The sequence below is a fragment of the Astatotilapia calliptera genome, chromosome 15 (assembly GCF_964374335.1).
Source record: "Astatotilapia calliptera chromosome 15, fAstCal68.1, whole genome shotgun sequence".
In the NCBI taxonomy this organism is placed as follows: Eukaryota; Metazoa; Chordata; class Actinopteri; order Cichliformes; family Cichlidae; genus Astatotilapia; species Astatotilapia calliptera.
In genome coordinates this window covers 11,457,303-11,469,627 of record NC_137436.1, presented here as the reverse complement: position 1 = coordinate 11,469,627, position 12,325 = coordinate 11,457,303, and the positions used below count along the sequence as shown (strand labels likewise).

The following is a 12,325-nucleotide window of genomic DNA, read 5'->3' as shown; positions in this document are numbered from 1 at the left end:
ATATCCTTGGTAACATTAGCTATGCACACACTATGTGTCAATCATGTGCCTCCTACAACCAAAAAAAAAAGGAGTGATAGTCTCAGATGTGCATGCTACTTTTAGGCGTATAGGAACAAACAATTTTAATTGTATGTATATTCTTTAAAAAGCATGAAATTCTAACAAATTAAAAACCATTTTATCATTTTATTGTAAAAAAAAAAAAAGTCCCCCAATGTCCCCAAACTAATCTCTTAATCTATGTAATACACAGTAGATACAAAAAATGAACATGCCTATTTATCATGATACAACTAACATATAAAACCTGAGAAGCTGCCAGCGTCACCTCACTTGGTACTATATGTACCAGAATTATAGACAAAGAAAGCAGGATACCATGTATTGTTGACTAAATGGTTACACTGTTCTCTATTTCAGTCGGGTTCAGATATGTGTAGGGTACTTCAAGCCGAGAATTTCTTGCTGTAATTTCTTCACTGAGGTAGGACAGCTCTGCTTGAAACTCTTTAATCATTTGTTTCGGGGTAGGTTCATCGAATCGTTCTTCAGGGTACTGACCCAACAGAACCTGCAGAAGCAAAGTTAGTTAGTCAGACTAAAAATATTTTATTTGTGATACTCTTTTTTTTTAAAGGAATATAAATAAAGCATGAAAAGCAAAAAAGATACATACCACATCTGTATACTTGTGGGAAAGTACCCAAAGCATTCCTGCAAACTTTACTGTCTCCCCAATATTTGGAAGAGTCTCCAATAATGTCGTCATGCTTGACTGCCCCTTTGTGGTTGGAGCAGGTTTGTGAAGCAAGCCTGAGCCATAGGGCATCCAGGAGCTGTAGTCAAACTAGAATGAAACAAGTTTTTATAAATGACTTGCTTTATTTTTCAAACAAAGGACATAGCTATTGTATCTATGTAAATAAGGGTAGATATCTGTTCTCATGTTAAACATTATCCACCAATATCTTCAGAGCTACAGCAAATTCTATTATTCTTCTATTATGTTTTTCTGATACATAAAGCAAAGGGAATTATAATCGGAGAGAATAACTGAAAAAGAAGATTTTACTAAATGTTTTATATAGTTATATAAATGATAAATGTGGTCCAAGATTTTGCGTGCCATAATGTGTGTTTTTTGATTTTTGCTTCACCTTATGATAACATTAGGTGAAAGTTGAATATCTGGAAAATGTAGTTGGTTTCAGAATGTCAGAATTTGACAACATTCACATGTTTGCATAAAATCTGATAACTCAGCTTATCGCAGCATGATGGGACAATGATCCAAAGAACTGGGTGCAGTAACTTGGAATGACTTGACTCAGCCAAATGCTCCTAAATTTCTTGTTAAATTATGAGGTGTTTCTCTGGATCTGCTGCAGTATGTATCCTTTACAAAAATGCAAACCAGGGAAACATGGAATAGAGACACTTCTCTGTGGCCAAAAGGCAGTTGAATCAATTCCTTATTGGAGATGCAAAGACTCACTGTACTTGATCAAACATAATTACATAGCGTGCTGTCATACCTGTCCATTATTGAGTGCAGCATGTTGAACTGACACTGTGAAGATCACCATGGTGATAAACTTGATCACCTCCTCAACAGTATTAAAGGATGCCGGAAACCCTGTTAACAGAACGCTCACTGTCAGTCACTATATTTTTCATTATAACCTAGGCTTTATGTGACAAATATAATTAAGGGTATTTATTATTTACCAGAGAGTTTGTTTCCTAAGACGCCGTGTGTAAATATCTCATTGATCCATTCCTGCAGCTCGGTGTCCTTGCACACATCGGATAATAGTGCTATATACTTAACAAAGCTGGTAAAAATATCTACTACTAGCCGAGGGGGGTCTATAACAACCCACAATGGTAATAAAATAGCCCTTGAAAAGTTGGAGCTTGAGGGCAAGAAGTTCAAACTGTTTACGAACAGATACCGATGAATCGACAGTAACATGGAATTTGCTTTTTACATAAATTGCAACACCGCCATCCTTTCTGGGGCGGTCGCAACGGAAAAGATTATAGCCCGTTATGCCTCTGTCAGTAATCAATTTTGTAAGCCAGGTTTCTAATAATATGAGAATATCGGTATCTAACTCTCTCATCCAAATTTTCACAAAATCAAGTTTGGGAAGAAGACTTCTGACATTTCAATGAATGATACCAAGACCTGTTCGAGTTTTAAAATCACAAGGAGTACTTAAGCATTTGCAATCTGGACCGGGATTAGGTTGCACATTTCCAGATAAAAGAAGCAGAAGAACAATAAAACATTTTCTTTTTACACATATTGGAATAAATAAATCAGTTAAATCAGTTGAAATGAGATCTCTGCTGATGATCACGTTTGAGAAGCTTCTAAAAGATGTAAAATCCCACCTTGTTCCCTTTGAGAGGAGTAAGAAGTATGGTTTCTCTTGCTCCACAGACTGTTTCTGCACCTCATGTAGACAAAAAGCTGTCAATAAAAGCAATAAAGGAAAAAAGACTACCGAGGATAACATGCTGACTGACGGATAGACCTGGTAGACCTGTGGTAGAGCCTGGTTGTGGCCTGCTAGGTGATGGTGGAGCCTGGCTGTGGGCTGCTGGCTGGACCTGCTAGCTGATGGTGGAGGCTGGCTGTGGGCTGATGGTGGAGCCTGGCTGTGGGCTGCTGGCTGGACCAGCTAGATGATTGGTTGGCTTGTTCTGCTTATTCTGTTAATTTAATCTTCACTTGCTAATGATGTTTCACTATATGAGTCCGGGAGGAGAAACAAATCCCTTTGGGGTTGCATTAGGAAGTGCATCCGGCAAAAAAAACCCCTGCTAAATTAAACATGTAAAGCTACCCACTGTGACAACCTCTTGTGAATAAGGAAGCAGCATTTAGTATATTATATCTCTGTAGTAGAAGTTGGGGATTGAGTCCAGACTTTGCAGTGATGTTATCTGGCCAACAGATGGAGCTGTAGCTCATTTTAGTCAGACTTCTTTCCCATACCTGCAAGTAGGTAGGATGAACAGCTGTACAGACTCTGAGGAAACATGTTTTTCATGAACCGTTTGATCCTGTCAGACCCAAAAGAGAATAATTATTATTAGTTAAATATAATTAATAATCAAAAACATTAGTAGTAGATGTACTTTTTGAATTAAGAATAATCTAAATGCAAATGTAAAATATAAATACACTGATGCTAAATCTAGTACTAGACGCAATAGAAATATTTTCACACAATTATAAAATGTAGATGATTTTTATCACTGAGTAAATACCACAGTTTTCCTGTATATTCACCAGGAGAATATAAATACTGTTGTATTTGTTTATGAATATTTTAATGCTGATATTTGACTAGAAAAAGAAGTGGTGAAAATGTTTTATAATTAATTTAGCTGAGGTTAATCTAAATTATACCATAAATGTTATTCTAGAGTTGATGACAATAATAGATGTAGCTATAGTTTTTAAATGCACTGTTTTCATAGATTGCAATAATGGCCAAAAAAATCTGCAAACTGCTGCCGATTTATTGGCAGCACAGCCAGGATGAAACCTCCTGTTCCACCACATGCCAAAGCTGCTGTACTGGGTTGAGGTCTGGTGACTGTGAAGGACATTTGAATACAACGACCTCATTTCCACGTTCAAGACACCAGTTTGGGATGAAATCGGCTTCGTGACATTAGCGTTATCCTGCTGGAAGCAGCCATCGGAAGATGGGTACACTATTTAAATAATGCTCAATCCGTACCAAGAGGCCCAAAGTGTCCCAAGAAACTGTCCCACACACTATCACACCACTAGCAGTGGTCTGAGTTGTTGATACAAGTCAGGATGAATCAAGCTTTCATGTTTACAGACATGTATTGCAGCAGAAATAGAGACTCGTGAGACGTTTTTCCAATATTATGTCCAATTTTGGTGAGCCTCTGCAAATTGTAGCCTCAGTTTTCAGTTTGTACCTGACTGGAGTAACACCCGGTGGCGTCATCTGATACTATAGTTCATCTGTTTCAAAATTTGCCATGTGTTTAGGGAACACATGGTAAACACATGTCCAGGGAACTGATGCTCACTTGATATTTTGAAGACCATCCTCTTTAAACTCAAGAGATGGTTCTGCAGGAAATACCAGTAGATCAACAGTTTCTGAAATACTAGTTTTAGAAAGACATAATTTAACTGTGATTTAACTATACTAGCCTAGTTACAGTAGTAGAAATAAATAAATAAATGAAACAAACCCTCCAAAAATAAGAAATAACTTTACAAAAATTGTAAAGACTTTATTAAACTGTATTAAAGCACATGCATTTCTGTGTTATCCATCTGTTTACACTCACATTCGGACATCCTACACACCCAGACAACAAGTTTGCACTTGGCTGACACTTAAAGAGATCAGAGCTATATCATTTAGGGTCACTGAAGAGGGAATAGCAAATATTATATAAAGTGCTAGCATACCTTCTGACAGACAGAAATTATGCAAACAAACAAAAACAACAATCTGCTTTTCCCCATGGCTACTACTGAAAGGCAAGAGTGTGAAAACATTTAAATTCCTGTTAATATAGATATCATATCACATAGAATAACATAAATCCACTGTGCATATCTGTACTCAAGAAAATATAGTTCATCTTATCAGAATAAGTGCGTATTTTCAGATCATATCCATGCGAAGTGAAATGTTTGTTTTATTTCTCTCTCTCCACAGGGACCTCAAACACACACACACAACAAACCTGGCAAGTGAAGTGTTTTCATTAAGGCTTCTTCATAATCTAGTGTGATGCAGGAAGAGATTTTTTTTTTTAGTTGCAGCATTCACAGATTACGGCAGTGAATCTCATGCAGCTTTGACTGGTCGGTTGTGTTTGGTCAGATGTTAACATGGCGTAGGACGCGACGGAGTGAGTGTCCATCCCGTGCGGTGCACATGGCAGGAAGGGGTACAGGCTCGGTCTTGTGCTCCACATTGTTGAAGTGGCACTTCTTAAGGTGGTTCGACATGCTGGGGACATCAGTGAAGCCCCACGCTAACACCGGGCTGAAGGCAGTGCTGAATCGCCAAACCTGGGGTAGTAAATAAAAAAAGTAGTTTTTGATTTATTATCTTTAAAATCTGGCCTTTTATATATTACTTTGCATTTAATATAGGTAGTACGATAGCTATATACATTGGTGCTAACAAGAAATTTTAATAACTATTTTAGAGAAATAGTTAAACACCAGTATACAGTACAGTACACTGGATTTCTGCTTACTTTATTTTTCGTCTGCCATGACACAGTGCCATGAGGACCAGGGCTTTGTCTTCGCTCCCACTGCAGGTCCACTACACCCCTGGTCTGAAGGAGGCTGGCACACACTTCCCTCATAGTCCTTGATACCAATGACAGCTGGCACAAGCTGAAACTGTCCAGGAATCCAGCTATGTGCCACAGTATCTCAATAGGAAGCCCACTAAACTGGTCTGACTGGGAGTCACCTGGAAGTTTTGCTTTAGGGCAAGGCTGGACTCCAAAGGATTTGAGGTGCCTGTCATGAATCACCTTTGCCCCCTGGACAGATGGGTAAAATCTTCTTTGGGAAAACGTGCAGCCATAATATGCCAGGGGGCAGCGTTGCTCCATCCAACCATTGAGACCAGCGTGAATGTCACCGTGGACATTTGTGAAATGGGATGAAAACTGGTCCCGGCGGAATGACTGACCACAGATAAAGGGGAACATATGCTGGTAGCGGGGGTTAGGGGGGAGGTAACGGTTATGGGGGACTGCCTCGACCTCCAGAGCTTCCAGGACGAGACCTAAGCGGAGGGTACGGAAAGGGCTGGGGTAGGAGATCTGTGGGGCAGCATGGTCGCAGGCAGAAGCAGAGGCCATGTCACCCACTCTGGTGTTAGTTACTAAGATTGCAGCAGGAAAGGTGAAAGTCTGTGTGCCAAAGTTAACATGGTAACCATCAATATAGACTGTATCAGAGATCCTTCTGCACTCTCTAGACTCCTCTAAACAGAAGAGCAGGGCTGCTGTGATCAGATCGATCTCTCCTAGACCCATGGGGTCGTCATCCTGCTCTAGCTCTGAAGTATCCACTGCCTTGTCCTCCATTACGGGTTGGAACCTAGACAATGACCTGCCTGGAGTGATACCCATCTGACCATTAGAAAATGAAGATTGGCTTGGGCCCCTAAAGGTCTGGTAGTTCCTCTTGACCCCATGGTTTTCTGAAAGAAAGAGCCCTCTATCTTCTAGAACGATATGACCAGCCCTCTGTGCCACAGGCTTTCTGACATGGAGTGGAGGTGCCATTTGACGGGCAAGTAATTCTTGAGAGTCATCAGCATGCAAGTTATCTTGAACCTCAATGGGACAGGCCGTCTCAAGACAAGCCTCAGGTGCCCCTAAAAATGGTCCATTGGCTGTATTCACAATCATTACGTCTGTTTCGTTTAGAGACCCATTTCCACTCAAGCAGCTTGAACAAACACTTTCCTCCTCAATGCCGCTTTTATGCAAACTATCTGAAGCTGCAGGTGTTTCGTCTTCCAGTCCATTCTGAAAGTCTCCATTGTTGCTCAATCTACTTTTCTGTACAGCAGCTTCTTTGTTCACACGCTCTGCGCTGGTTTCACCAGAGCTGGCACTGCTAACAAAGTCTAAAGCAGCAGCTAAGCTTCTTGCAGTCTCAACTGTGGCCTCATACAGTTTACCAAAGTGCTCTTCATTCAAGCCATTAATTCCACTGAAAATTTTCTCCTTTGCTGAGCCTGGTGGGTGTGGCTGTGCTTGATGAGTGGCTGGCAGCGGGGAAGGTGACTGAATAAATGAGGAGGCCTTAGGAGCACATGTTTGTAAAGTGGAGTGTGTCGCTCTGTTCTCTTTACTAACACTGACAAGTGGCTCTCCTTGTGCAGTAGGTGCCATGGCAATCACCTTGAGGGACTCCAGCAGTGTACGCTGGTCCTGAAGGGCAAGTGCCATGTCCAGCTGCTCCACCTCTTCCACACCACGGCTCAGGCTTTCATAGGAAGTATAATCCAGGCAGCTAACAGGCCATCTGTTCCACTCCATAGTACAGCACACAAGTCCAGCTGGACACACTTCCAGGTGAGCATACATCTGGTTGCGCACCAGGGTGGCGGGGCAACCATATCCACTGTTTAGGCAAGGAATCCTCATCAGTGGGCACATAAGTTGATGTTCATCCACTTTGCAGGAGTGAAAAACAGCCCCACAAACCAAAGGACACGTTATAAGCTCGCAAGAAACTCCTGTTTCAGCTTTGACCGTGCACCTCTGGTTAAAACAGGAAATACAGTGAACATGGTCCTCTTCCATCTTCAGACCAGAGTGATGGGGAGTGACTCTGGAAGAAGACAGTCCACAGTCCTGCCAAAAGATCAAATGCAGTAAGTGTAGGGCGACGACACATTAGCAACAAAGTCTGCTCCACATCTGTGGAGCAGACTGCTTTAATACAGTATCGGAGCTCGAGTCAAAAAGCAACAGAATGCAGTGTGATATTATTACAATACAGTAAATGACGAAACCAAGATTTTTTTTATTTTTTGCTATATTTTGCGTTTTACAATTAGAATAAATAGCATCATCTTGAAAAGACAGTTCACAATGGTCACTGGGAATATACCTGCTAACAACAATAACTGACATGTACGCCATCTCGGCACCACATGAAGTATGTTGCACATTGCATATCTGCATTTACTACAGCTGTTCTTTCTAAATGAGAAATATTAAAGATAAAAGAATTAAAAAAAAAAAAAAGTAGCCGTCTGAGCCCTTGCTTGCACACATAAAATAAAGGAAACTATAAAATCAGTATTATGCTGTCCTAGAGTTTTGGTCAAGTCTTGAAAGGTTGTTACAACTACAACAAACCAGTAGATGTCACACATGAGAGCCATGCCTCAGTACTAAAGATCTTTATTTCAACCAAATAGCATGTAAGCAAAGCATCAAAGCTTCTTAAAAGTGCAACAAGAAAAGTAGGTAATACAACAGAAATGATATTTCTAGGTAGCAGAAACTGCATTTAAAAGAGACTTTTACTGTAGTTCATTGCAGTATATTTCAAAAGAAGTGTACGAACCGTTTTAATTTATTGTCACATATTATTTCATGAAAGAGCGGCGCATTATACTTGCCCCCTCTGCATACAACATAACATGCCTCATATGAATGCACTGGGGAAAAAAATCAGTAGTTACAAAGCAAACCTAAATATTCTGCAGTTTTCTTCTTTCCATGAATGAAGCCTGCATGGCAACTGTGAAACAGTGCCCTCTCTGCTAAAGAATAACAAACTCAGCTGCAGTCACGTGACACACCTAAAAGGCTGTCTCATACAGTACCTTATTAGGAAAATTCCCTGGTCAGTGCAGGACGCTAAAACGTTTTCTTTTTCACATTTTGGACAGGAGAATAACATATCTCCCTAATTTTGTGCATGATTTGAGTCGGCAGTGTGTTCTGTTTATAACATGTTACAAATGAACTTATACTGAAAAACAGCATACTCGTTTTGAGTATAATAAACACATTGCTGTATCTATTATGTCATTCACTGGCAAGGCTCCAAAAAAATCTTACAAAACAAATAAATTGTATTAAAGCAAATTTAGGAGCAAAATAAATCTTCATCTTTAAGAATCTACATAGCCAGTGTAATTCCACTGTTGCACTAGCATTTGATAGTGCACTTAAAGTTTAACTTCCTACGGGCATAAAATGCAAAAGTGTGTTGGCTCATAATGAATGATTCTAGATTATATTAAAGACTTTAACAGAAGTTGTGAACAGAACACATTAAATAAAGTTATTTTGTAGCCAGAGATCAGCTAGTGACATCTTTAAGAGTAGGAAACACGTCTAAAATGTATCCAACGAAGCTGGACATGTAGAAAGGACACTTACTGTGCAGCCATTTTTAAATCTCACGTGTAAAAAGATTAAAAGCAAAGCAAAACAAAATAAAAAAAACCCTGATGCCAGTGGCAAGTTACTCAGAGCATCTGTTTCTGTAACCACTTCAGGCAAACGAGTGAATGCAAACAAATCCATTGGAAAGTTAAACGCTACCCCGTCACTTCTAAACCTTGCAGTATGTATAAATACATAACCAAACACGCGACTAACATCCACAATATTTTAACAAAACAATACTAGTTACTTTTTTTTTTAACCAGCATCTCTTTTCAAATGTCTGACCCAAATAAAGCGCATTCACTGACAACAAACGTAACACAAAAACACAGCGTGGCTAGATTAATGTTCCTCGCTAAGTTTACTTAAAACAAGAGCAAAAAAAGACGAGAAGCTTTCACTACCGTGTACAGTAGTATATTACGAGTCCAGTGCTGCAAGCTTGTTTGCTGTCATCAGCTCCTTCACCATCAAATCAACTTGTTTTTGTAACAATGGCAGGCAGGCTCATACTGTTAGCTAACAACAGCTAGCTAGCTCGGAAGTTAAACGGTTCAAAACAACAGCGGTATAAACCCGGGCTAGCATGCAGGGCACTTCTTACCTGATCGTAATGTTGGCAGCAAAAAGTCCGATCAAAAGTATTAAAAAAAATTACAACAAACCCAGCTGTTAACTGCAGTTACGGCTATAGAGAAAGTGCTAATGATAGCCAGTAGCTAGCTACATATCCTCTCAGCCTTTCTCTTTTTTTGTGTTCAAAACTTTATTGACCAAAGCGCACATCTGTTTTACACGGGGTAAAAGAAAAAAAAAAGCTGAGAATAATCACGGGAGTTGCCTACATAGGCGAAGACATGGAGTTTTGCAACGATGTTAAAAGCAAACAATACTGAAAAACTGGTGTTTTTAACTGAACAATTAATCTAAACTTTTTAAAAAAGGACACATTATGGTCATTGTTTAGTTCCACTTATACATCATGACATCTATAATAACTATGACAGGATAAACCTGTACTGTTATGTCATGGGTTATTTTGACATTGTAGCATTAAAATTTGTAAAACCTATAAAAATATATTTGGAAGCACAAACATATATCATAGGAACACACAAATGTTACTTCAGTAATGTGTGTATATCACTTTAATGATGTGTTTAATAATGTGATTAGAGAGAGAGAGAGAGATAAATTGTTTGGAGTACAATATTTACAACAATTGTAAATAGAAGGAGAAAGTAACAACATACAATTACACTGAAACAATACTTTAGTAAAGTTTCTGATGGAATGTACTGAGTTACATCCCACTGCTGATTCTATACGTGCTGCCATCCAATGGTGTTGGGTTCTGTAAGATTAACAGGATTTTCGTCCAACACCAGTGGATAAGGATGGACAAGAGGGTCCAATAATTAAGTTAAGTTCAGCTTCAATTCATTATAAACTGCAAGTCTAACTAACAAAACTGGCATATTACATCATACAAACCTGATTATTTTATATAGATTAAACCATTAGTGAAAAAAGATTTTTTCCAATAATAACTTGTATTCCTTGTTTGCTTCTGTTCAGCAATTTCTGGATACCTTACAATGCTGTGTATGAACTGATGACGGAAGCTCCTTAATGTGTACCGGATATTTATTTTATTTGTTCATTTTATTATGTCTGCGTGCAAAAAAATAGCTTACAAATAAATTTGCTGGCCTTAAGTCCACAAAACATTACAAATATGACTTAAACGATCATTAGAAAGAAGATTACTGATTTTCCCATGTGCTGGTGATTCTAACTTTTTCGAAAAAGTAAGAAAATGAATAACCTGCTAAACTGAAAATTGCTCCTCTTTAAAAACAGAAGTAATATAAACTTTTGAGTCTAATATGTCCAAGAGAATGCAGCTTTACAAACATTTTTCAACTAACATGCAGTAATTGCTAACAAACAGGAGAGGTCACTGTTGCACCGTTGTTTTTGTTAAGCCTCCTCCTAGGTGGAAAAAGATGGACTGTGCCTCACTTTATTGCTGTTAACAGAAGGACGTGCCACGTTTAGAGGTCGAGGCCACCTACATAACAGCACCACAGGACCCGGGGGAGCTGACTCACGGACACATCAAAGCTGAGCAGAACTGAATACACCTGTCACGAGGTGCTGAAACAAACCCATGCAGTGGGAATATTGCTGTTTTACATCATATCAACATCATATCAACCGAAGTCTCACTGTCATTTAATTTAAAGAACTAAATAAAACAAACAAAATGCATTCAGGTCCACTCAGGTTGAGGTCTGGACTTTGACTGGGTTATTGCAACATCTTGTTTCTTTTGTTTTTTTTAACTATTCTGTTGCAGATTTACTGCTGTATTTGGGATCATTGTCCAGTTGCATAATCCAGTTTAGGCCAAGATCTAGCTGTTGGACAGATGGCCTCGCATCTGACTCTAGAGGAGTTTATGGTTGACTCAGTGACTGCAAGGTGCACAAGCCCTTTGACTGCAAAACAAGCCCAAATCATTGCCAGTCTGCCACCATGCTTAAGGGATGAGTTGAGGTGTTTGTGCTGATATGCCTTGTCTGATTTTCTCCAAATGTGGTTCTGTGCATTAAAGACAAACATCTCCATTTTGATCTTTTCTGTCCAAAGGATTTTATTCCAGAAGTCTTGTGGGTTGTTCAGATGCAACTTGACAAACCAAGGCTGTACTGTGATCTTCTTTTCACTTCCAAACAAGCGACACTTGTCCTGTCTTTTTCTAATTGTGACCTTTAACATTAAACATACTAACTGACGCTTGTAGATTCTGAGATGTAGCTCATGGGTTTTTGCACCTTAATGCTCTAGACCAGCAAACTGCCAAAACGTTGGCTTTTATAAAAGTGCTCACACTTATTGATGATCGATTAATTGAGTCCATTTAATTTTAATTTTATAGAGGGTTGTAGTCTATACTACGTAGTTTTTCACAGAACTGTGAAAACTTTCTTGGTCTTTGTAGATTATTTTTAATTCTCACTTCACCCACCCCCACCAACCTGAAAACCATGTCTATCTGTGCACATTCACGAGGGGGTTAATGTAAAATATTTCAACAAGAAAACAGATATTTATGTATCATCTTTTCACTGTTGCTTATTAAGCAGTTCTTATTTTCTGTCTTTAAGAGAGGCTATCAATCGTCTGCTCTGGATGAGAAGGGCAGACATTGCTGCAAGCGGAACAAAATAAGGACTAGTAACATAAGACTTTTCAAAACGTTGATTGATGACAGTAAGGTTTTGAAGATGTAAAATAGCTAGGTAAGAGTGTTTTGTGGGTGATTTATCTATTTTTTTTGTAATGTCTCTTT

At 39.1% G+C, this 12,325-nt stretch overlaps 1 protein-coding gene and 1 long non-coding RNA gene across 3 annotated transcripts; both read right to left on the bottom strand.

Moving 5' to 3' along the window:
- Positions 1-175: 175 nt before the first annotated feature.
- LOC113006763 (uncharacterized) lies at positions 176-2,997 on the bottom strand. Its single transcript, XR_013902041.1, has 3 exons — positions 1,539-2,997; positions 680-850; positions 176-574 (listed from the first exon to the last, which is right to left on the bottom strand). It is a non-coding gene; the product is annotated as an uncharacterized LOC113006763 (long non-coding RNA).
- A 1,270-nt stretch (positions 2,998-4,267) lies between these two features.
- On the bottom strand, positions 4,268-9,809 carry LOC113006950 (F-box only protein 30). 2 transcript variants are annotated; one of them, XM_026143215.2, is made up of 3 exons: positions 9,572-9,809; positions 5,284-7,413; positions 4,268-5,092 (listed from the first exon to the last, which is right to left on the bottom strand). In XM_026143215.2, exons 2-3 carry the CDS (start codon positions 7,360-7,362, stop codon positions 4,898-4,900), a joined length of 2,274 nt encoding a protein of 757 aa, XP_025999000.2. In that variant the 5' UTR covers positions 7,363-7,413; positions 9,572-9,809; the 3' UTR covers positions 4,268-4,897. The 2 variants fall into 2 exon arrangements, with proteins under 2 accessions (XP_025999000.2, XP_025999001.2); XM_026143216.2 differs by lacking the exon at positions 9,572-9,809 and adding an exon at positions 9,372-9,512.
- Between the last annotated feature and the right edge of the window lie 2,516 nt (positions 9,810-12,325).

What these genes read in the sequence shown, in the direction of transcription:
- LOC113006950 (XM_026143215.2), bottom strand. Translation starts at nt 7,362, where the DNA reads ATGGAAGAGGACCATGTTCACTGTATTTCCTGTTTTAACCAGAGGTGC. An exon ending in CATGGCAGACGAAAAATAAA is followed by an intron (nt 5,093 to 5,283) that starts GTAAGCAGAAAT and finishes TTACTACCCCAG; the next exon opens with GTTTGGCGATTCAGCACTGC.